At 37.0% G+C, this 26,173-nt stretch overlaps 1 protein-coding gene across 2 annotated transcripts in view; it reads right to left on the reverse strand.

Annotated features, from left to right (window-relative positions):
* LOC138707587 (cadherin-like and PC-esterase domain-containing protein 1) overlaps positions 1–26,173 on the reverse strand; it is a 496,436-nt gene that overhangs the window by 175,381 nt on the left and 294,882 nt on the right. For both annotated transcript variants that reach the window (XR_011334282.1, XM_069837194.1), the window contains exon 4: positions 3,220–3,367. Coding sequence is in view for 1 of the 2 variants with exons in the window: in XM_069837194.1 (XP_069693295.1) it covers positions 3,220–3,367 (148 nt within the window). In the remaining variant the exon portion in view is untranslated. The remainder of the gene's footprint in view (positions 1–3,219; positions 3,368–26,173) is intronic.

Genomic DNA, 26,173 nt, shown 5'->3' on the forward strand with positions numbered 1-26,173 from the left:
AATATCAGTCTTTATTGCTGCTAAACTTTAAAATTAAAACCCTACAGAGTATAGTATAGAAAGCGGAAGCTTACGGATAGACGATTCCCGCAAGCGACACCGCAGGCAGGCCGCTTTCCTGGCCCCACCCGTAGGCGAACGCTCTGTATGTGTATGTTGTATAAGATACACACTTTTCTTAATTTACTTTTACAAGCGAAATAAAATGATTTCCGGCCCTACACTCACAACTGGAACCTTTGTATCGCAAAATCTTACAAATGTTTATTAAGGTCGCAGTTTAAGCAATAAGAAATTCGACTCGCTACCTAACCGTGGCCTATTACATCTGATCATGGGTTCGATATGGTGTGATAAAGTGTTGCTGAGTGCCGGTCCCATTAATTTTATCAACGCCGGGCTATTTTTCAGAACCTCAACAATATTCAAATCAAACATATGATAGACATGACGCAAGAGTATTATAAATTAGCGATAACTCATACGAATGTTGTTGTAATACAATAAAGCAGCACCGACAGTGCCGATGTCAGTAGACCAGCCGTGGCGAAAATGTGACTCGCGAGCACATTGTGGCTCGCAATGATAGCTATGCATTTTTCTTACTTCCTACCTCCTCCAACCCCCACCCTCTCACTCACTGGAGTCAAACTCCGTTCCATTCGTATTTGTCTCTGACCTCCGAGTGGCGTATCGTCGCAATGTCTTTCTCGAAATATGTACCTGTACAAAAACGAAAGTTTCAAGTAGTATGAGAGGACGCATTTTTTTGCTGCCAATATGATGAGAATATTAAATGCAGGATCTGTTCACAAGTATTACGAGGAAAACGGTTGTATAACATAAAACGACATTATACTACATGTCACTCATGAAACCTTAAAAGGTTGTGTTATTATTATTGTTATTATTATTATTATTATTATTATTATTATTATTATTATTATTATTATCTCGATCCTTTTTCAGCAGATGTACGAAAGATGCGGTTGGATCTTCAATTTAAACTCACAGATTTACAATGTGATGTTAAATGAAAGCTAGATGTAAGGACTTGACAAATGTTGAACTTTTCAAATCTTTGCCAAAAAAAAAATATCCGAAACTTCGTTCTTTCGCTTGCTCTGTTGAAGCCATGTTCGCTACAACTTACGTTTGTGAAAAATTATTTTCAACAATTAAAATAGTAAAAATCAAATTTAGATCACGACTGACAGACAAATACCTTCGTGATCAACTATAACTGGCAGTAAGTGACATAATTCCTGATTTTGAAATTCTGTCGCAAAGACATTCTGAAGATAGTTAATAGGTTGTGATAATGTGTTCTATGTTTCTTGTTCATTTCTTTCTTCGTTGTACGTACTAAACGTTAGTTTGTAACCTTATACTGCATCAAATTATATTTAAGTGCTTGACGTAAGGAAAATGAAAATCCGTTAATAAGTCAGACAGTTGCTTCACTTCCCCTTTCGGATGCCCGCCTCCCTCCATAGGTGATCTACACGTTGCATGTTACACAGTGGCTCTGCGCACGATCACATTTTCGCCACGGCTGCAGTAGATTATGTTTGAACAAAATTTAAGAATGTACAGTATTGTGATATCATATGGATCTATAATTAATACTGAATTAAATGCATCTGGAATTCTCAATTATGCTTGTAGGCCTAATTGACTTCTATTGCATTCCAAAGAAGCAACAAAACTCTCATTTCTTGTCCTACGTGACGTCGGTAAACAGAACGCCACAGTGTCTCCACAGTATCCCCCGATTTAGCACTTTGTGATTATTTCCCAGTGTCAGAGACAAGATTTGTGAACTTGGGATCTCTTCATCATAAGAAGTTTACAGAGCTGCAATGCAAGCCCTTCTGTCTGGCCACAGTATAAGAAGAATCAGTAGGGGGGCACCTTTGATGTTGTTGGTACTAAATTCAAGCTCAGTAAGGTCTAGTTCTCAATGAATCCAACTATGTCGCTATACTGTTTTCGCTGTAAGAAAAATCCTAATGTAAACATAAGCACGTTGCTGTCATACCCGTGATTGGCTCCCCGTCGAAACACTCATATGACGCAGGAAACATAGTTCGCATTTGGAAACCACAATCTTGTATTATTTCAAAAAAAAAAAAAATAATTCTAGCTGTTAAATACGATGAAACATTTAACTTCACTCATGTGTAAAACGCTATGTAAAAGAAAAGCTAGTTTTATATTTTGTTATGTACTATGAACGCGGATGAATACCAACAGTAATACCGAGGTAGTCTGTTCTTGTCATAAGCTGGCGTCACTTGAGCTCATAGTTGTTCACGTAAGGACGTGGTACTGAAGTATGGCTTCTGTATCCTCAACTGTCCATTGTGAAGACATAAAAATTAAAAATAATTTAATTGCAGTAATTATAATGTAAATGTTTCCTAAGCAAACGAATGCATAGTAGTGAGGTTAGGCTTACTTGACGAATAACGGGAATTGTTTAACATGAAACAGAATGTACAACAGTAGGCGGGAAGACGTACTGAGAATCTATGGCGCCAAACAGCGGCCAATGAAGCCTCACTTCAGTCACGTGCTATTGTTTACATTAGGATTTTTCTTACAGCGAAAAGATTATAGTATCAAACCACTATCAAAATATTAGTAAAATGTTTATTTATTTATTTTATTGGTCACTAATACCAGTAATCTTGTATGTATATTATCTACCATTAATATTATGTCGCTAGGAAGTCAAAATACTTATATCCATTGTTGACGTTCATGTTCGCACTTCACCGCAACGGACGCCATGATGTATTATGTTGTACTTGGATTAATGTTACCAACATAAGCTTCAAACAGTGACTTGAACATTAGCGTCAATTAGTGAATATTTTCATGATGATTGCATACGGAAATAATAATTATTATAGTTATATTGCCATTCCTTTGCCTCATGTCTTTAAAATTGTTGAAGGATGAGTAATGCATGTTTTCAGTTAATATTAAATTATGCCAGCCCTGTCGTACATGGAATCCATCTGGTGGAGGTTCCAGATAATACACCCGGTTTCGTGACATGCGCACTCAGAATTTGTTCCCACGAAATGGCTTAGGTGTCTTTACTGTATGTTCTCTATACTGTGGTCTGGCGATTCCGAAAAAAAAAAAAAAAATCCTAGCACTTGTATCGCAGGTGGGTGTAGCCTGTAGCCTTTGCCGGGTTGTCGTTACCTGTCGGCACAGCTGTGTCCTCCACGCGCACGAGGAAGCCGTGGCTGCGTAGCGCATGCGCATAGAAGCCTGTGCTCCGGTGCAGTTGCGTCCGCCGCCCCCTCAGCACTGCCAGCGGCTGTCCCGTCCACAACTGATGCTGTTCCAACTGCAAAGTCGAAAAAACGCGTCATCAGTCCGAAATCTGTTCCGTCAAGTTAGTTCATTTTGATGCTATCAGTTTCCAGGCCTCCATTATATTTAGTGTCCAGAAATTGTTACAGAATTATAGGATTTTGTAGTATTGATCTATATTTAAACTAATATTGAACAGAAACACATTATATTACCACATGAAGTTTGACCTTAAATGCATTCCATGTGTGTTCCACGTGTGACACGGCAGATTCCAGGGGTTTATCCCATTCTCGCCAATCCTCTCAAGCATGTCTTGTGTGACGTTCCTGATGGGGACTTTAATTCGCCTTCCCAATTCCTGCAAAGTTGTTTGAAGTAGAAGGACGAACCCCCAAAAGCAGAAATCACACATTGTGAGATCCGGTGAACGGGGTGGCCAGTGACCATTTGCTGAAAGCGTTGTCTGTTGTCGACTAGCTCTTCCCGCTGAGGGTTCCGCATGAAACTTTCACGCATTCAATCGACCGTCTCTTCAGTAACACTAGGTCGCCCCGCACGTCTTTTTCCTTATTGACAGATTCATCCTCTGTTAGCAAAACATTTCGTACCACTTTCGGATTGACGATATGGGAGGACCATCACGTCCAAATTGGTGTTGAAACAGGCGGAGAATGGTAACAGCACTGTTACATCGCGCACAATGGAGCAGCTATGGTATGTTGATAGGATAGCCATTTATCCAATAATGATGTACACGTTTTCCGCTAAATAACAAATGGAACTTAGATAGCAGTACGAAACTTGAAATATCCCTCTTTTAAATTGTGATAATATCATATCTGTCTATTCAATATTAGTGAAAATATACTGTAATTTATATAATCGTCCGATAATTTGTGAACACAGTGTAGTAATCCACATTCAGCTGAAGTTCCTTGTCACATATGAAGCGTCCAACTGCTTACAGGAGGATTTGTCATAGTGAAGCTGACAAGGCGGTGATACTATTTCACTGGGCTATGACGACATGGTAATGGAGAAATAATTGGATGTCAGAAGAAACGAAATTACCGTGAAGAAATCAGCCCCAACTTATGTTTCGATTTGAAAAACCGGGAATTGAACACTAGTCTCGAGCCACTGGCGTAGCTCAGTCGGCTAAGGTGCTTGCCTGCCGATCTGAAGTTCAGCTCGGGCGCGGGTTCGATCTCCGTTTGGACTGATTACCTGGTTGGGTTTTTCTGAGGTTTTCTCGAATCGTAAGGCGAATACCAGGTAATCTATGACGAATTCTCGACCTCATCTCGCCAAATACCATCTCACTAACACCAATCCCATCGACGCTAAATAATCTAGTAGTCGATACAGCGTCGTTAAATAACCAACTAAAGAAAACTCGAGTGTAGCATTTGTCTGCAGCAGTGGAGCGGTTATGTAGTCAATGTCAACATCAGAACTTTTTATGAGGTGACTCCTTAAGCCACGCTTCCGCGAAACAAGCCTGCCACGCGCGACCGCTTCTCACGGCAGCCTCGCTTGTTGTTTGCCTCGCGGTTTTGTTCTTTTGGTAGCGAAGCAACAACACAAAACAGTGTGAGCCACCTGTAAGTACGCGGCAATTGAGGCAGTGAACATCGAGTTGCGTGATGCATATTTCTCAACGAATACTGAGACAGCACTAGGGAACGGAATTTTGTGTGCTTAAAAAAAGGAGATTTAGGACTTTATAAGTTCCAGTTTAGAACTTTTAGGAGTTTATATAAAATTAACAATTAGTAATTTTAATTTTCGTAAATGTTTCACTTTAGGTGAAATTTATGTATAAAGAACTGGTGTTGACAATGAGTGCTACTGAACTGAATATTCGAATTATATCGGTGAAAAAGACTGATTGCTGATTAATCAGTTTCATTTCGCATAACATCTATATGCATTCCTACATTCACCCATACGTGCCACGTACTCTGCGCATCTGAAACGTTTGGATTTAATGTTCTTAATTATGTCAGGTGAAGAATGCAATGCGTGCAATTCTGCATTGTGTCATTTATATTTGTTACTGTTGCTCCAAGGTACTTAAATTTGCACCTTTTCAAAGATTAAATTTCCAATTTTTTAATTTCTAATTCGTACTATGTTCTGGTCACGAGACATAAGTCTACTCATATAGCCTACTTCGTTTTTTCGGGATTTACTTCAAAACCTATCGTCTTACTTGCTTCAAGTAACATTCCCGCGCTTTCCCTATTTGGTTTTAGATTTTCTCCTGACATACTCACGTCATCCTCATAAGCAAGCAGCTGATGTAACCCATTCAATTCCAAACCCTCCGCGTTTTCCTGAACTTTCCTAATCTTTCCTTACTTCAGTAACTATAAATAAGAAATTAAGAAAGTTTTAAACTCATGTGTTATAATGAATAACAATAAATCCCGTTTCGTAATAGCCAATGGAAGGCCAGGGTCTACAAGCTGGCTGTAACGTCACTTCTACATGTCTCAACAAAGATGAACTATCAGCCGACACGTATGGAAGTAACGTGTAGTTGACAGGATGATCCTTCAACAGATGGCTTGGGAAACCGCATTTTGCTACATGCTCTAACTCCCAAATTCTTTACAAATTCTGGATGGGCTCCAGATCCTTACGCTCCACGAAGTTTCTTACGATAATATCTTCCCCATTAAGAATCGAACCAATGCTCATTCTGTAACTTAACGGTAGTCCAAGTCATGACGCCTTAGATTACGCAGCAACGTAGCGGTATGGTATAATGAATAATAACCTGAAATAAATTAAAGAAGAGAAAGGTGTTAAACTTCATATAGACAACATACTGGGTGTTCATTTCAAAGAGTGTCATGACATCACTGTTGTGAGTCAGCGATTTGAAGCGAGTTTCAGCTTTTATGTCAGAGAAGTTGCCTACTAATCAAGGCGTTAAATCTGAACTTGAGAGCGTGTACGGTATAACTTGAACGTCGTAGCAACAGATGGCAGTCTGTAAAGTCTGTGTGCTACCATAACCTCTTTCGAACTGTGTTTTGCGCGAGCAAGTCGTACGCAGGGTATTTGTTACCATCGGTTGCGTACGGCAACATTCCGCAATACAAATCAAATGCTACGTGTCCATGTTGACCGTAGAAGTTAATGTCAACAAATACGTAAGAAATTGTCTTAACCCTCTCCCCATATCCCGACAGTAAGAAAAAACCCACCTCAGTACATGTTTCCAAACAGTTCACATTCCTGCTACTACTGGCGTTACCGTACATATCAGTAAGTACTCTTCAGAATGAACGCCGTACTTGCTATGTAACTTCTCTGACACGTAGGTAATACACCTCTGCGGAAGTGTAAGAATATTGAATTCTCTAGGCTCATCGACTAGCCATATGACGGCATACAGCGAGCCATGACACACTTTGAACTGAACACTCAGTACATACCAGTGTCATGGTGAAAGTTTTAATTATTTTGTTTGATTTACATTCTCTCCTCCACGAAATGAGTTAAAATGTATGCAATATAAAGCGTTTTTTAATGTTATGAACAAGATGAGCATTCCTCCTACTGACTTGAAGCAACGACTATGCCGTGGCAGCGATACATCATTTTTGCAATCTACGGAAGTACTTTTCTACCTCGATAATCGTTTCCCATAGTCAAGCTTTGGAATATCCTCAAGGGATTCATTTTCCCGGCTCTAAATTTATCCACGTGTGTGAAGCTTTCAAGTCGATAATTGGGTTTGTGTAGATGAGGTTCCCGTGGTCCAGAGAAACTGCACATAAAATCATATTTAGGATAGACATGAAATAAGGCAGGGTTCTACCAGCAGGACTGGTTTCAGGTTTTTATGCCTCCATGGAAAACAAGATCTAAACACCTTGTGAATAAAATCTATTACCAGTAATTATTCATTGATGTACTCGTAGTGGAGATATGATTACTATGACCTGGGTAGTTGTAAATGAGTAAGTGGATACAAAACATTCTTAGTCATTTTATGCAACTTCCCTTTCAATTCTCTCACTGAATTTGAAAACAAGACATTCCTGAATATGGCAATGTACTGTATTTACGTTGTTTCGAAATAGTCTATATTTACTAAATTCTATTGAAAATGTATACTATTATATTTTACCGATAATTGTGTAGGTATGATAATGACAAATTTAGATATAATTTTATTCGAAAAATACACATTTACTTACTTACTGACTTCTAAGGAACCCGGAGGTTCATTGCCGCCCTCACATAAGCCCGCCATTGGTCCCTATCCTGAGCAAGATTAATCCATTCTCTATCATCATATCCCACCTCCCTCAAATCCATTTTAATATTACCTTCCCATCTACGTCTCGGCCTCCCTCAAGATCTTTTTCCCTCCGGCCTCCCAACTAACACTCTATATGCATTTCTGGATTCGCCCATACGTGCTACATGCCCTGTCCATTTCAAACGTCTGGATTTAATGTACCTAATTATGTCAGGTGAAGAATACAATCCGTGCAGTTGTGTTGTGTAATTTTCTCCATTCTCCTGTAACTTCATCCTTCTTAGCCCCAAATATTTTCCTAAGCACCTTATTCTCTAACACCCTTAACCTATGTTCCTTTTTCAAAGTGAGAGTCCACGTTTCACAACCATAAAGAACAACAGGTAATATAACTGTTTTATAAATTCTAACTTTAAGATTTTTTGACAGCAGACTGGATGATAAAAGCTTCTCAACCGAATAATAACAGTCATTTCCCATATTTTTTCTGTGTTTAATTTCCTCCCGAGTATCATTTATATTTGTTACTGTTGCTCCAAGATATTTGAACTTCTCCACCTCTTCAAAAGATAAATTTCCAATTTTTATATATCCATTTCGTACAATATTCCCGTCACGAGGCATAAATATATACTTTGTCTTTTCGGGAAAATGCACATTTAAAAGAAATATTATTTTCATGTTGTGTAATCACATTTCTTTCACTGTAAGTTAAGTGTATTGGCCACCGCGATAGCATGATAAATATATAAGGTTATTCTTAAGAAAGTTCCCATCATGAAATGGTAATAAGTTTGTTAAATTTTTATATTCCACAAAAATAAAAACACCAATTTGTTCGTAAAGAAATGGGATTTTATTAAAACACGAAGAAATGAAATATGACCACCACCGTGTTGTTCAATAAAAACAGTATTTTTTTCTATGTTATAATCGGCATTAGTAAGCACATTCCTAGGGATGTTTTCAGTGTCATCCGATACTGACTGTTTCAGTTCCTCACGCGTAGAAGGTCTACTAAGAAATACCTTTTCTTTTAGATAATCACATAACCAGTATTCAGCTGGATATATGTCTGGTGACCTAGAAGGCCAACTGTTTGGAAAATTGCCTACGAATTACACGATCACTAAATGTGTTGCTCAATAGTGTTTCTACATTATTTATACTTCGTATGTCTCATTTATTTTGACCTGCTGTTCACATTTTATTATGCTTTTTTCTTTCTTTCTGTATGTTATATATTATGTCTGATTTATACTTACTTGTTGTTTACATTTTATTATTATTATCTTATTCAGTTTCGTGTGTAAAATTGTAGTGTTCTTTGTAAATTTGTAGTGTTTTTGTAATGCAGTTTTACTCCTGGTCGAGTGTTAGAGAAGGCCGTATGGCCTTAACTGTGCCAGGTTAAATAAATTATTATTATTATTATTATTATTATTATTATTATTATTATTATTATTGTGTATGTGAGGTGGAGCGCCGTCTTGCATGGAAACAATGTTTTCGATTACATGATTCTGTAAAGCTGATATTGCAAAGTCTTACAACATTTGAAAATATCGCTGCCCGGTTATCGTGACTGTTTTTTTGTCCATTTTCAATTCCTTCATAGAAATAAGGTCCTATTATGAACTGTAATGTAAAACCACACCAGATAGTAACCTTGATATCATGGAAAGGGGAAACCATTGTAAAAATGATTAAAATTACTCTCCTAATGCCGTCTGTATTTTGAACAAAAATTATTGTTTATACAAGCGTGACACAGTAACCATAGCAACGAAACACGCATCGATAAGCAACCCCAAAACTTCTAAACAGTAATGGTACCTATATGGAAACCAAACTGCTGATATGTATAGAACATACAGCTGTTTCAAAATGGGAACTTACTTTTGAATAACCTTATATATGTAAAACTTTCAATTATTTCTAAAGTCAGGATTACTTTATTCAAAAATATGACGCGTATTACTTTACACTTGTATGTAAATAAAGACTCCAAAACAATAGCAATACAGCGGCCGAAGCTTAGCTTAGTTGACAGCTTTCCGCCCAATTTTCGACACCTAGGATTTTCTGTGGTGTCAATGTTGCAGGAATCGGTTGTGGACATGTTCACTGACTTCTAAAATTCTTCCTAAAACACGGTTCTTTTAGTGATAAAATCGTTAATAATATAATTAGGATAACCAATCCTGCAACATCTTTAATTAAAAAATAATAATTATCATTAGTTTTAATAATTTAACAAAAATATTGGTCGTCTGAACCAAAAATAAGGAATACCTTTTAAAGCTTCAGAAAAAAGATATCATCATCTCAACGATTCCGAATATATTTCATAATGATGTATTAGGTCTATATGAAATGAACATATCACAAATTCCTCCCTGATGTTCTCGGATTCTTAAGAGCGAGCAGAAAACAAGATAAGACACTAAATATTATTATTATTATTATTATTATTATTATTATTATTATTATTATTATTATTGACTATTACACTTTTACTATGTCATACTAGTTTTGAACAATAAAACGGTACGGAACGACGTGTTGCAACCAATCATGGCTGCTTATCCTACAATTTTTATCCCCTCCGTAGCATTTGTTTTTTTTATCATCTCTCTAGCATTTGTTTGTTTTATCATCTCCCTAGCATTTGTTTCTTTGTTTCCCAACATTGTACTTTCAATATTTTTACCTTTCAAAATGATCCATGTTTATTTCCTCATCCTTAATTTAAAAGTTTCTATCATTTATCTTCTTTATATTATTTAGGTTATGTTACAGCTTCTGCTGTATGAAATTATGAATAATCACGTATCAGTGAGTGTTTAATATCTATTGATAATTGAAGTGGAATGCAACTGTTTGAATAAAAATGAAATTGAATCAACAAAGCTTTCTTGACTAGTAGGCCTAATCATACATAGAGTTCAATGAAGATTGTATATTTGGCACAACTGGTAACAAGAACAGAATAGAATAGAATGTTTTATTTTCGCTGGCACAGAGTTAAGGACGTAAGGCCTTCTTTTCCACTCAACCATTCTTAATCAATACAATACATATTTAAATTACGAATATTTACACTACACTTAAAAGATTCTCCAGCAATATTCTTTAGTTAAGTTTTAACGACTAGTAGACTAAGAGAACAGCTCATCATAAAACAGTACTACCATCTAGCGGAATATTTCTAATGATGAGATGGTATAATAATACATTTTCAAGACAGTTTACCATTTCAGTAAGTCAAAATTTCATTGTATTATGGCCGGTTTGTCCAAGTACTGTTAGAACACTTAACGACTGTTAAACCGTCAACAGTTTGTTAAATACAGTTTTACCATTTGTTCAACACCAGTTTGGCTTAACAGATTCTTAACCGTTTGTTAACTTTAAATGTAGGATTTCAGGCCGTTAACTCATTTAACAAATAGTTAAACATGGCGGATAACAGCACAGCTGTTCAGACAAAAGTTGTGAAAATAACATGTAATGTTTCTCTTTGAGGAATGTTTAGAGTAAGGGCCGGTTTCACCAAGCTTCGGTAAATCTGTCCAAATGAAACATTAACTAGTACTGTACATTAAAATATTTACAGGAGTACGTTTGTATGCGAGTTGTCTCCGTAGACTTCAAGCCGAGCAGCTATATGTGCCTCGTCGCGTTGGTTACGTCATAGCTCTCCGTTGGAGTAGTCAGTAGCGAGTTGGCTTTGCCATCACAGGGGCCCGTGTTCGATTTCCGGCAATAACTTTTTTTATTAACGTAACTAATTTTGATACATGTTGCCTTTCTTCTTTTCTTCAATTTTGTGTACTGGAACGAATTATTTCGCAACTCTGGCTCCACTAGGAGAATTTAAAAAACTTTTGGGAGATCAATTTTCTTCCCGAAATAAAACAAAGATAAACAAACAAATTAAAGAAAAATAAAAGAAATACACATGTGGATCTAATACATTATCTACATGCCACCGGCGTCTATCACTGCCTGGCATTTTCGGGGCATTGAGTCCATCAGATCGCGGAAGTAGTTCTGGTCCTTAGCGAAATCTTCCCGGGTAATCAGAACTTCATCCCAGAACTGATCTGGATTTTGAGGTGGAATGTCTCGATATTTGTCAGTCCTCCTCTGTTTCATGCTTTTCCGTGAACCGTCTTTGAACGTTTATGGCGGTGTGCGCGGGGTGATTATCCTGCTGGAAAATTAAATTTCCATCGGAAAGAAAAAGATTATAAATTCCAAGAATCCAGCTCTTTCGCTCCTGTTTTTAAGCCAGTGCAAACATATCTTATCGCTAGCTATAATATAATTCTAATAAGTGAAAGTTAATATACCAATTCAGTTTCGTTGTTTGAATGCACATTATGTATTAATTTACTAATATTTCTTAGGTGCCGGTATGTAGTTATAATAATCACTTTCATGTCTTAAAATAAAACTCAGTTGTATGTTACCTAGTTGAAATAGGCCACTTGTTCCAATTCACCAGCTACTATTAACTCTAGATTCTATGTTACTGGTTCTTCAACTATAGCCGATGTCAATAGAGCTTCAAAATACGCAGTGAGTAAATAATAACATGTTTCAGCAGCAATTGCTTCTTTAGGACAAAATTACATATAATTTATACATGGACCTGAATTAGAGAATTTTATATGATACGGAATTCTCCTCGGAGTTTTGTGTACAGTTGACTACACACACATTCCTGTAATTATTGTCACCTGGTGGTCATAATGCTGAGATTTTTGTAAACAGAAATTCATATTTATCATTATAAAATATAACCATACTTATAATAATTATTATTATTCAATAGTAGTCAATGCAACTTTCATTTATCAACTCTCTGCACTGTATGAATCATGGCTACTGTAACAGGTTACGATTTTACACATGTTTCATGACTTACTCTACAGTACAGAATTTAAATAATAATATCAGCCAATAAGAAGTTGTCTTATATATGCAAACTCATTACCAACTGCTGCTGAGTAGTTAGAATAGTATTAACGACAGTTAAAGTTAAGTGTTGGTTATTTTAAACAAAATTATGTTGGAAAAATGGAAAACATCTTAACAAAACGTTAAAAATAAACCAGCTGTTAATTTAACATTTGTTAATTGAAATTAAACATTACTTGGAAAAACTGGCCATTAGAGTACTTTATTTCTTCTAATTGTTACATAATTTCTTCTGATCGTGTAATAGTCAATTAAATCTTACTCGAGTTTTGATTTTCTCTAGATAAATCAAAATCTCTAGGGAGATTATTCTTGATAAAACAAAATTAAATCGTGTAAGAAGCAAATTAGGCAACAGTAAAATGTACAGATGTTGACAAATACTGAAATGAAGACGCAAGGGTAAAGAAATGGCGTACCAAGAATAACGCTCAAAAGAATTACGTGGAAAGAGAGAAATTCAGGATATCACGATCGTGTTTGGCCTCAAGATACATGATTAACTTAGCCATGTCTTTACTTGATGATGAGTAGTAGAGTAGGGTTTAAGAAGGGCGCGTCAGCTACTATGGCTATTTGCGCCCTTATCTAAAATTCTTAATATAACAAAGACATAAATAATATAATAACCAGAGTGCTAAAAGAACTAAACAGCGTTGTCACCATAAAACGAGGCACATACTTGATGATGATAATGATGATGATGATGACGGTGAAGACTCCTGTGTTGGTGAATATTGTGGTTCAATTAGACAGGTAATCGAAAAGAACCCATTCATCTGCAAGAGACAACGTCTCAACTGTGAAATGAAATCTTTGTAGGATATTTGGAACAACGGAGAATATATTTATAATATTTCGTAAAACCGTGTCTGGGCAGTCATTATGCATTCAAGGAACGTACATATATATTATCCCCAATGGCGAAAAGATAACTTTCAACGGAACGGAAGAAAAGTTTTCTGAGAAACACAAATGCAGGCTTTTGTAAGCAGAGAGTTTCTGTTTTCTGGATGGGTAAGGGATCGGATTCCATAAATCATTATGTTTATACTAAGTTTGACTCGAATCCCTCTCGTCTTGTGTCAACAGCTGCTCTGCTCTGCTCTGCTCAAGTTTCCAAACGCTACAGACAGCATGACAGCCACACCAACGCCGGTCGCTTTTACAGTTTCCACCCATTATTTTGATTTTCGATTCTAGGCTACATTACAAGCGGAATTAATTTCGTTACAAATTCCAAATACTCAATATGTGTTGTGGTCTATAACAGACTGATTCTTCCCTAGCTCTCATGTCGTTATGCATTGCCATAAATGAGGAAATGAGTCATGCAGATCGCACATTACATTGTGTTTGTCTGAAATGCACGAAGTCTGAAAGGTATGTGATCAGCAGAGACCGGAACTTTGGCAGAATGCCTTTTCAAATGTGTTAAATCTATCTTCATTTTGAAAGTAAATCTACCTTTGTGATTCAAACGTCACATTTTTATGTTGCCCTTTTCTGCTTTTTTTAATATAAATGCCTAATTTACAAAATAAATACATATTTTTTTTTTCCTTTTTTGATTATTTATCTATTATTTATTAATCTATTATTAATATTACCTACAGGTATATTTTAATAATTTATTTCTATAACCGCAAAAATGAAAGTGACTTCACCGAATGTATATTATTGTCTTTCAGTCAGTTCATATTCTCTTTGCAACAATGAGTGCTGCCGTGCAAAAATATGTAACAGTAAGCGTTTTAATTATCGCTTGTTGTTATTTGACAAGGCAACGATGAGTGCGGGTCTAACGTTATTTTTCTTTCACTTTTCATTGCGACATTGTTGTAGCTAGCTAAATATTTCATATCGCAACATATCAGTACAACCAAACACAAAATAGTAATATGCGTTACAAGAGCGGTATGTTGAAGTTTTCATGTTCGAGGAAAAGTTTGAAAAAGCGAAACATAGTTGAGCTTTTTTAATTTCCGAGAATTGAAAGAAAACATACCGCTCGTGTATCGTACATTATTTTGTGCGAAGATCGTTTATTACATACCTGAAAGAGGAATTTCTAATTAGTTGCAATGAAATCTCCATCTCGGTTTCTGTTCAATGACGGCAAATTTGCAAAACAAAAATATCTATCTTCAACATTGTTGCTTTAAAATGTTTTCTGTGTTTACTATACTCCAGCAGGCCGTGATATACGTCTGTTTTCTTTTTCCCCAGACTATGATGAGTCTGGAATCTTGTTTATTTTTTCACGGCTTCCTTAATGTTACTTGCATCACGAATGCAGTAACTTTAGTGGAGTTGTAGAGTTTACTTAATTTTGCAAATATTTAAAAACAATAATTAACAGTGCAATTTAGGTGAAATTGCAGTGGTAAGTTTCCAATTTATAATTATTACTATATTGAACGTCTCTAAAAATAATATGTTAAAAGCCTAAAGCAGTAAAATCAATATGTCACTTAAGCGGTAAGAAGAGGGAAATTATTACGTGTGTTAGGTTGGGAATATTGAATGTGGAATTTTAGACTTTCCGCGGATTGGTTTTGTGCGGAAACGAAGCAAATACGCACGATCTCGCACAAATGCACTTTCCAAGGCTACTGGGAAGAAGATTTCTTTGCTTCCAACAGTAATTGCAACATCGAATCGAAAACCTCAATTTGCATTCGACTTATGTAAAGCTTTTCTTGCTGCCGAAATCCCTTTTGGAAAGTGCAAGGTTGTGGGCCTAGTGTAAGGTTTCTGTAATTGCATTTTATTGCGTATTTTAGCTATTTATAATGCCTTTTTGCCTGCTTATTTTAGCTATTTATGATGCCTTTCTGCCTGCCTATTTTAATGATTCATAATGCCTAAACTTCCGGTCTCTGGTGATCAGTGTTACGAAGTTCGTACCGAAACATTGTTTTCAGGTTGAGTGCAGCAGGCATATAGATCTATTGCACCAGCATACTATACTCTATTCACATAAACAACTCACAGTACTCCCGCAACTATGGGTGGATGAATAGAGTCACTACATTACAATAATATGCACAGTGGAGAAGCAGTTTAATTACGTGCTAACGTTCGCAGTGGAGTTGTGCAATTTAATGAGCGGTTATCAACGTTAAATCCTCTACTCACAAGAAGTTGAATGCAATACTCCAAGAATTTGCTAGTATTCATAATAACAAATGAAGATACATTTTACTGGAAATCATGTAATGTGGAAATTTAATCTACAGAACGAATAACAGTTCAGGAACACTGTACTATGAAAAAAACACATGGAAAATTTCTACTTACATGGAAAATAGAGAAATCATCTTCTTCAAAACCTGAGTCAAGTGTACATAATTATTTTCGATATAGGGCATATGTATAATGTACTACGTGTTTTAATATGATGTGCCACATACGAGATGGACTATAAGGTTCACAAAGCCATTGTTCACTTAATTATATAGTAGGCTATGTAATGTATGTATGGACCCGGAGAAAGAGATTTAGAATTTCTTACTTACTTACTTACAAATGGCTTTTAAGGAACCCGAAGGTTCATTGCCGCCCTCACATAAGCCCGCCATCGGTCCCTATCCTGTGCAAGATTAATCCAGTATCTATCATCATATCCCACCTCCCTCAAATCCATCTTAATATTATCCTCCCATCTACGTCTCGGCCTCCCTAAAGGTCTTTTTCCCTCCGGTCTCCCAACTAACACTCTATATGCATTTCTGGATTCGCCCATACGTGCTACATGCCCTGCCCATCTCAAACGTCTGGATTTAATGTTCCTAATTATGTCAGGTGAAGAATACAATGCGTGCAGTTCTGCGTTGTGTAACTTTCTCCATTCTCCTGTAATTTCATCCCGCTTAGCCCCAAATATTTTCCTAAGCACCTTATTCTCAAACACCCTTAACCTATATTCCTCTCTCAAAGTGAGAGTCCAAGTTTCACAACCATACAGAAGAACCGGTAATATAACTGTTTTATAAATTCTAACTTTCAGATTTTTGGACAGCAGACTGGATGATAAGAGCTTCTCAACCGAATAATAACACGCATTTCCCATATTAATTCTGCGTTTAATTTCCTCCCGAGTGTCATTTATATTTGTTACTGTTGCTCCAAGATATTTGAATTTTTCCACCTCTTCGAAGGATAAATCTCCAATTTTTATATTTCCATTTCGTACAATATTCTGGTCACGAGACATAATCATATACTTTGTCTTTTCGGGATTTCTAGTATAGAAAATTTTGTGAACTCTAAATTCTTTAGTAGGAATACTAAAGCTGACATTACTTATGATAGGTTTTTTATTGGGTTATTTTACGACGCTGTATCAACATCTAGGTTATTTAGCGTCTGAATGATATGAAGGTGATAATGTCGGTGAAATGAGTCCGGGGCCCAGCACTGAAAGTTACCCAGCATTTGCTCGTATTGGGTTGAGGGAAAACCCCGGAAAAACCTCAACAAGGTAACTTGCCCCGACCGGGATTCGAACCCGGGCCACCTGATTTCACAGCCAGACGCGCTGACCGTTACTCCACTACTTATGATAGATGCACAGATAATGTTATCCTTGATGACCTTACAAAAGAAAATGTAATCAAGTTCATATCGTATAGCGTAAAAGCTTCGACATTTAAAGTATTCACTGAATACCTCATAGTTAAAAGCAGAGGATATAAGTAAAAATCTATGTACGCATAAGGATATAAATTTTCTTTGAATATTTTCTAATTTTTACGAATAATAATAATAATAATAATAATAATAATAATAATAATAATAATAATAATATGTTCATCTATTATTATCAGGTAGTACAGATACGAAAATAAAATTTGGAGCTCCATTATTGCACAACTTTCGCTTACAACACACTGCGCATGTGCAATAAACAAGAGCCCCTGTATGTATGCTACTTGTGAACAGTCGTGCGACATTGTTGCCTACGTACAAATGGACTCCCATCAAGACTCGCTCCAAATTTTATTCCGTATCTATACATCTCACTTGACGATATGTGTCAGAGGAAGAACAAGAAATGTTTGCATACATTTGAAGTCAGCGATGTATGCAATGGAGGGGAAAGGAACTGGCCACCATACCCCATTATCTCAGAAAGGTTGGATAGAGGACAGTGGTTTCTTAAAGTACTAGAAATTGAATGCCCAAAATGTTAATGTACTGTGCATTGTAAATTGACTGAATAATAATAATAATAATAATAATAATAATAATAATAAATCATTAACGGTTCTTCGTTTTAAAAACTAACACAATATATAGATTCACTCGAAATTTTGAAAAATGAATGTGTTACATTAGATGAAGTGACATGTGGACCGTTATGCTCTTTTGCTTCCAAAAACGACCATTTCAACGAAAATAATTATTGTTTACAAAAATTATACCACCAATCGAAAAGTTTTGAACAGAAACTTATGCACTTTAAGATACTAGCACAGTCTAGTGTATACAGTCGCGAAGCTCAATAAGTAGTAAATATGCAAACATTATATAGTTGCTCACCACTAGGATCGCTAATATCGCCTCATTACAGGCAATGCAAAATAGTACCGTCACAGTCTATTGTTTCTAGCACCCTCAAAACTCAAGCTTCGTGACTGTATGTAGTAAACTGTGATACTAGTAGGAATTACTTTGTAAAAAATTACGTAAAGCTAGTGGTTAAAAAAACGGAAGGCTTTACTTTTCTATGAAATGGTTACGCTTTCGTAAACAAAATCAGAAATGCATTCGCGTAATCCGTCCCAAAGCCACGCGAGAGCGCGGGATATTGTTTCTCAAGGTTTTGCTCGGTTTCAACGCTACCAACCAGACACTTAAGGTGGAACCTCTATACTTAGGCGAGTCTCTCGCAATAAGATGTTGACAACCCAGCTACGTGTTGTAGGAGTCACTTCAGGCAGCAACGTTCCAATAAATATGAGTCCGTTCCACACGGGTTTGTCTGCGAAGTGGAAAATAGCGTTAGGGTACGCTGCCAATTAATAACTACCCATTTGCTACACTACTGTGATTGACTTTTATGCCGAGTGTAAAACAGTTCATGATTTGGAACAAAATTTATTAACTCTCACGAATGCACTCATATTGCTCAGAAACATTCAGTGTGTTGGGCAGTAAAATCACTAGAGCAGTGTTCTTTCCCTAGGGGCACGTAAGTTCTCTACAAACTGCGCTCAGCCGAATACAAGGGCCCGGCTTGTGTTGAAAATAATGGAGTGCGTAATTACATAAGATATGCAGATGCTGTAATGAGAGTCGTCAGTCATCTTATACAAGGAGAAAATGCTATGGATGTCTCGACGATCATGATGGCTATTTTAAGCCACGAAATTCACCCGAAATTTACGCAGTGTTGTTATTCCTATAAACTAAATTGTAATTGAATTAGAAACATCACGCAGACAATAAAATTACGATTTCGTACCTCAGTTTACGTTGCAAATATGATGGAAATCTGGGAGCACCGATACGATGAATATGTAGTACTGCAATCCCCTAAGACTAACTTAAAGACGTAGGGCCATATTCATAGATATTCTTAGCGCGGGCTTCCGGTGGATGATCAGCGAACTAACGTTTTTCGTATTCATAAACCAGTGTTAGCGATGTGATATAATACGAATCCTGTACAAGTAACCAGTCGATAGCCAGGGCTAGTTTAGCACGCTCGTAGCGCGGGCTAGCGAAATGTCTATGAATAGCACCCCTAGAAACTTCAGCGATGAAATTAGTTAAGGTGGGTGCTCCTGTTATGGCCATGTTCCTGTTATGGCCAACCCCCTATTGTGAGTTAGTTAACCAAAAAATCCGCTAAATTGCAGCAGCGTCCAGTGTAAGGGCATCCTGGTATGTCACTTGATCGTTTTCCATCCAGTCAGGTTGAGCAATATGGCGTCAGTTGCCTGTTTTGCGGTTTTCATTTGACCTCTTCTTATTTTTCTCTGGTAAGTCTCCTTTGTTTTATGCATGTTTTTCAAAGACTTGTTTCATGAAAACCATCGTACTCCATTCAGTTTTAATGTTCTGTTGATTGGTGTTGTCGTTGATGGCGTATCTTTTACAAGTTGTTCATAATCAAACGATTTTCGTGAAAGCTTACCTGCTCCTGATATGGCCATATCAAATGCACCATGGCCATATCAAGTTCATTTCACTTTTATTTTTTCACCAGAAAAATTTACATGCCTTATAGCTGGGATTACGCAAAAATTTTGTATTTTAAGAAAAACAACGTAATTTTTTTATTGGGAAAACCTGTTTTGACTATACTTTTGAATTATAAAAAATATTATTAAGTGTCATATTTATTCATTTTACACCAAAATTATTTAATTTTAGCACAACTGCGCTGTCAAACTGAAAACAATCACGATTTGTATAACATGGAACAAGGGTGGCCATATCATGTGCACATGTTCCTGATATGGCCACTAGGTAGACTTTTGGAATTTGGGACATTTTGGACAATTAAAGCTACATTTATGGGGAAAGGAAATTGTTTTAAGAAGTCCATTAGACTGAGAACGAGTAAGAAAAAAGTGGTTTACATTTTTTTTTCAAAATGGCGGCTATAAAAATTCTCAAACTTTAGCATGGCCATATCAGGGACACCTACCTTACTATAAATTCCTTATTTCTAATTTTTTCAACAAACCGTTGCTGTTCCTAAATACGTTTCTTGTGCTTGGAATGATGCAAAGAACACATAGCTGACTTGTCGGCATTCTATTGCGGGACATTTTTGTATATAGTGTTTTACGAAACACGTACAACCACAGTTTAGTACATACAGTCACGAAGATTGAGCTGATTTTTTGCATTTCTCGCGATATAATGCTCCAAGCGGTTAGCAACTGAGAATACTAGGAACAATAGACTGTGCGATAGTAGCGATCCTAGTGGCTAGCAACTAAAGTTCAACTGTCATTGAATGCATATTCCCTACGTTTTGAGCTTCGTGACTATGTACTAGATTGTGGTACATCTTGAACTTGAACTGTTTGCATTCCTGGTGCTGTTGGCTATTTGACAAGCAGGTGATGTACTTGGGTATAATCGTAATATAAGCGACTAACTTTACGTTAACAACAACGTAATATCAGAAATGATTAGTATACGAAGAGCTGTTTTAAGTCGATTTCTCCAGAGTAATCAGATCACTTACTTAAACCGTAAAATTTAAAGTGCAGTTAGATGTTACTTTTTTGTGATACACAAAAATATATTCCAATATATTTAGCGGTTTATGCTCTTGGTTTAAGCCAGCCCCCAAGAGGGAGAAAAGAAAGATTCGCAGTTCAGAAACGGACGACTACGAATAACCGGCTCTTAAGTTGCAACGAGTAATACCTGTAGGCATGCAGAGCACGGTACTAGTTAGTCTTGTCTGCAGGAGAGCCTGGAGTTCCTAACAGCATGCTAATCTTTCCTAACTAAAGCCATTGAAAACTGGAGACCAGGGGTCTACCTACCCTTGACTACTTGACGGTTATTGAAGATGCAGAAGAGAGGCTGAAAATTGCATGGAGAAATTCTCTCAAAACTTTGTTATAGTGTGTCAGAAAAATAGTGGTGTAAGTTATTTGCAGGAAGTGGTATCTATGTCGAAGGGGAAGATTAACTCTGGGCAAAGTATTGGGGAACTTACAAGGATCCCTCTTTCTAAGTTCCCCAGTTGCATCCTGCGAAGTGAATGTTTTTAGCATAACTTACAGGCTTGTGTTAACTGAAAAAAGGCGTCCCTTCACAAGAAAACATGAAATAAAGTCCTTAGAGTTAATTTATGTTTTAACGACGACGGCAAAACCAGTTACAGTATATTAACACAAGTGAAAATGTCCCTCATATTACCATAATTTTTAGAATGTAAAAGTGTAGCTGGAAATTATCTGAACCGTTGGAAATGCACAAAGCATTCAATAGTCAACTTGTTTTTAAATGTTTAGTGCATATTTATAAGGGTTTTTAGTGCATAGTTGCGTGTGTATTTTGGCAGATATAATGTATGTAACTCCTCAATTTAGTCTTGACTCTCCTGGGTCCTGAGACATTTGTTTTATTTTTAAAGTCGCCGGCCTGGGTGGCGCAAGCGCTAGAGGCACGGACTGTCTCTACCGCTTGCTCCGAAGGGCTGTGGGTTCGAGTCCCGCCTCGGGCATGGGTGTTGTGTTTGTATTAGTTTAAGTAAAAGGAAACAAATGAAAGAAAACAGGAAAACAAAGATGACTTCGTTAAACGGACTCTGGCCGGTTAAAATAAAAAAAAAAGTCCAATATAAATCTGCAATTAAAAGAAGTCATTGACATGAGGAAAAATGCTGAAAAAATTCTGCAGGTTACAGTTAGGGCACAAATACAGGTGTATTATACTATACTTCGGGTCTCTGCACATACATCTTACATCATAATCATGTATGAAGTATGGTATAGTATACTACTTTCTCAGGACTCAAGAGGTTACATGCAATGCGGCATTGTAATCAGTGGTGTATTTCTAAACAAAAGGTGCCTGACTGAGATTTTGGTAATACTGGTAGTAGTTGTTTTCGTCGTCGTCGTCGTCCTCGTCGTCGCCGCCGCGGTCGTCGTCGTAGTTTGAGTCTGCGGAGTACATCTCATTATGAAATTGTTTAAATTTGAATAAAATATGATTTTATATAAATGCAAAATTGGACGATAGTGTTTAATTTAAGTGCCAATTAATAGACTCAATTATATATATATATATATATATATATATATATATATATATATATATATATATTAAAGATAGCCCTGTAGAATAGAATAGAATATAATAGAACTTTTATTGTCAAGAGGCACAATATATGCATAGACATGGTCAAATATATACATCACATTAAATTTAAAATATGTCAAATATAAAATACATTATTCATTTCATTTCAAGGGCTCATGGGTGTATCCTCTAGATTGTTGGGACACAACTTTATTAATTTCCTTTTTATATAATTCCTGAATTTGTGAGTATTTTTTGTAAATTTGATGTCCTCAGGTAAACTATTGTAGATTTTGATACCAAAGACCATATAGGTTCTGCTAATATTTCTAAGATGGTGTACTGGAATAGTTAATAGTAATATGCGTTACAAGAGCGGTATGTTGATGTTTTCATGTTCGAGGAAAAGATTGAAAAAGCGAAACGTAGTTGAGCTTTTTTAATTTCCGAGAACATGAAAACAAGCATACCGCTCGTGTATCGTATATTATTTTGTGCGAAGATCGTTTATTACATACCTGAAAGACGAATTTCTAATTAGTTGCAATGAAAGCTCCATCTTGGTTTCTGTTCAATGACGGCAACTTTTAAAAACTAAAATATCTATCTTCAACATTTTTGCTATAAAATGTTTTCTGTGTTTACTATATTCCAGCAGGCCGTGATAAACGTCTGTCTTTTTTCACCCCCAGTCTATAAATGCGAACTTAAAACAAACGGTAAGGTTATGTAATGATTTATTTTTCATTTTAATATTTTAACAATATTATTTATATAACATATTGCAGTAATAACATCCGCATCTGGAATCTTGTTGATTTTTTCACGGCTTCCTTAATGTTACTTGCATTACAAATGCAGTAACTTTTGTGGTGTTGTAGAGTTTACTTAATTTTTGCAAATATTTAAAAACAATAATTAACAGTGCAATTTAGGTGAAATTGCAGTGGTAAGTTTCCAATTTATAATTATTACTATGTTAAACGTCTCTAAAAATAATATGTTAAAAGCCTAAAGCAGTAAAATGAATATGGCGCTTAAGCGGTAAGAAGAGGGAAATTGTTATGTGTGTTACGTTGGGAATACTGAATGTGGTATTTCAAACTTACCGCGTATTGGTTTTGTGCGGAAAGCAAGCAAATACGCACGATCTCGCACAAACTATTTTTGTTACGAGTATCATAAGTATGAAAGTAGTACCTAATAATGTTAATCGGCAATTATATAGGCTGTTTGTGAAAATTATAATAGTACTACAGTCTAGTATATACAGTCGCGAAGCTCAATACGTAGTAAATATGCAAACATTAGATAGTTGCTCACTACTAGGATCGCTAATATCGCCTCATTACAGGCAATGCAAAATAGTACCGTCACAGTCTATTGTTTCTAGCACCCTCAAAACTCAAGCTTCGTGACTGTATATAGTAGACTGTGACAGTACCCTGGCGCCGCGCCGCCTAGGCCCGCCAGGCCTGAAATACACCCCTGATTACAAACACGTATTCTTCCTATATTATGTGAACAATTCGTCCATAGTTCTTCACTGTTGTGTTTATGTCCTGGTTAGTAATGTGTTCTTAATTCATTAAATATGTCGCTGTCTTTTGGCCTGCAGCGCGCGATTCTCTCAAGAAGCGCAGTTGTGCTGCTGGAATCAGGAACAGGTGCGGATGTTCTGGTGGCGGGCATAAGACTGTGGAACAGAACGCCACTGGGGGCAGCGTATGGGATGGATACACTCATTTATATGTATCAGAAATGCCGCCGCGCCGAGTGGTCAGAAGAAAGTTGGGACGGGCGAGGCCGTCCGTCCGTCCGTCCAGTTGATGCATGTGGACCTCCCCGACCCGCCGCACCCGCCGCGCCTAATCTGCACTCGAAATTAAAATCCCGGGAAACTGCGAGCTCGGCACTGCCAACTAGCGGCGAACCGCAAAACTAGCGTCAGTTTTTTGTCCCTCGCTAATCCACGTTTTTATACGCGGGCTCCAATCTCTCGGCGTCTTGAAAGCACTTCTTCCTCCTTCCCTCCCCTCGCTATTGTGTGGTTTTAACTCAAAATAGAGTTTTTAATCCAAGCCTCTCTCTGAAGACTGTTCTGTACTTGCGACCATGGTAATCGCAGACAGATGGCCCCGCCGTCTCCTGGGCGTGTCGCATTTCCTCCGAGGTCAGGCCGGAGTGGTGTTTCCATTAACCATTTCCTTGGTGCTTCAATTTCAAAAGGCTGATTGTTACTGTCATGAATGTAAGGACACTCTTATGAAGAATTGAGAAAACACGAGATAGGAGACGGTAGTAACTCGAGAAAAGTCCACCGCTGGGGACCGTGAAACGAGCGGGCCCATGATCAAATCCTGGTTGGGACAAGTTACCTGGTTGGTGTTTTTTCCGAGGTTTCTCCTCAACCACTTCAAGCAGAATTGCTCGGTAAATTCCGGCATTGGACCTCGGACTCATTTCGCCTTCATTAACTTCAATTCATATATCATCTTAAAGTTTCAGGCCAACAGGAAATCGTGACAGATTTGGTTCCGAGTTTTGCCTACACGTGTCATCTGTCTGGTGGAGCTGCACAAAACCCATGGAGTCGTAGGGGCTTCTACAGTGGACTACGGCAGACCGGGAAGTGTAGCTCCTTCAGATAGATGGCGCCTTGGTGAGTCGTAAAATCTGCAGTCCTGCGATCAAATAATGCAGCAGAACGTAAGCACATGAATTGCGAACAGATGCCATGACCTCAGGAGGGGGCGTATTAACAGCGAGATAGAGGACGTTTGAGGACTTCGTTAGATATCTAATATTGAAATACAAAGAGTAACTCGCGAAATTGATTTTATTGACACCACATCATAACATCGCTGGACCCTGGACTCATTTCGTTGGCATTATCGCCTTCATTTCGCTCAGACGCTAGATAACCATAGCAGTTGAAAAAGCATTGTAAAATAACCAAGTATAAAAACTAAAATCTCATTATTTGTTACGGCCAATGAGACTACATAGTGGACTATATCATTATTTTTCAATGTGGAAGTTCTACCATGGTCAAAGGAAACATAATCCTTGAACCTTGCAAACAGACGGAAAGTAAAATTTATATAGTCTAGTCTAGGCTTTCTAAATGCACAATTTAACAATTCTCTGTTGGCGACACTTGAAATTGTTATTCAGTCGTGCATGTGTATAATGATAGTCTAAACCAGGCCTGTACAAGGTTTGCGCTCTCCGAGCCGGCTCACAGCTCATGAGCGGAATGCAGATATTAGCTGCGCTCTGTATAAGGGTGGACTGGAAGAAGAGGTGATCTCGTACAAAATGTACACAAAAGAAAGTACTATTACGAGTGTTTATGAAATGAATTCCCGTTCAGTGGTTGCAAAACTATCTTGGACTATTATTAATTAATAAAGAGATATTTATTTTACAGAAGTAATAGAAATTCTATAGCTACTTAAATGTACAATAACATTTTGTCATATTCTAATTTATCAATACATCAAAACGAGATTCTGTGCTGTTGGCAGCTGAAAGGAACAGTAGCCTACTGATCGTAATGAAACATCAGTTACAGATTTTCGATGTCTGCCTTTATTAAAGTTGATTATAGAAAACAGTTGCTCGCAATTATAAATGTTGAGCCAAACATAGCAATCATTTTCAAATCCAGCCTGTGTAGTCGTGGATATTATTGCTAATGTTTAATCTTGTAAACCTCAACCAGGCTATAGTATTATTCAAACGAACTTTAGCTCTTAGATCACATTGAAGATCAAT

The sequence above is a fragment of the Periplaneta americana genome, chromosome 10, assembly GCF_040183065.1.
Source record: "Periplaneta americana isolate PAMFEO1 chromosome 10, P.americana_PAMFEO1_priV1, whole genome shotgun sequence".
Classification (NCBI taxonomy): Eukaryota; Metazoa; Arthropoda; class Insecta; order Blattodea; family Blattidae; genus Periplaneta; species Periplaneta americana.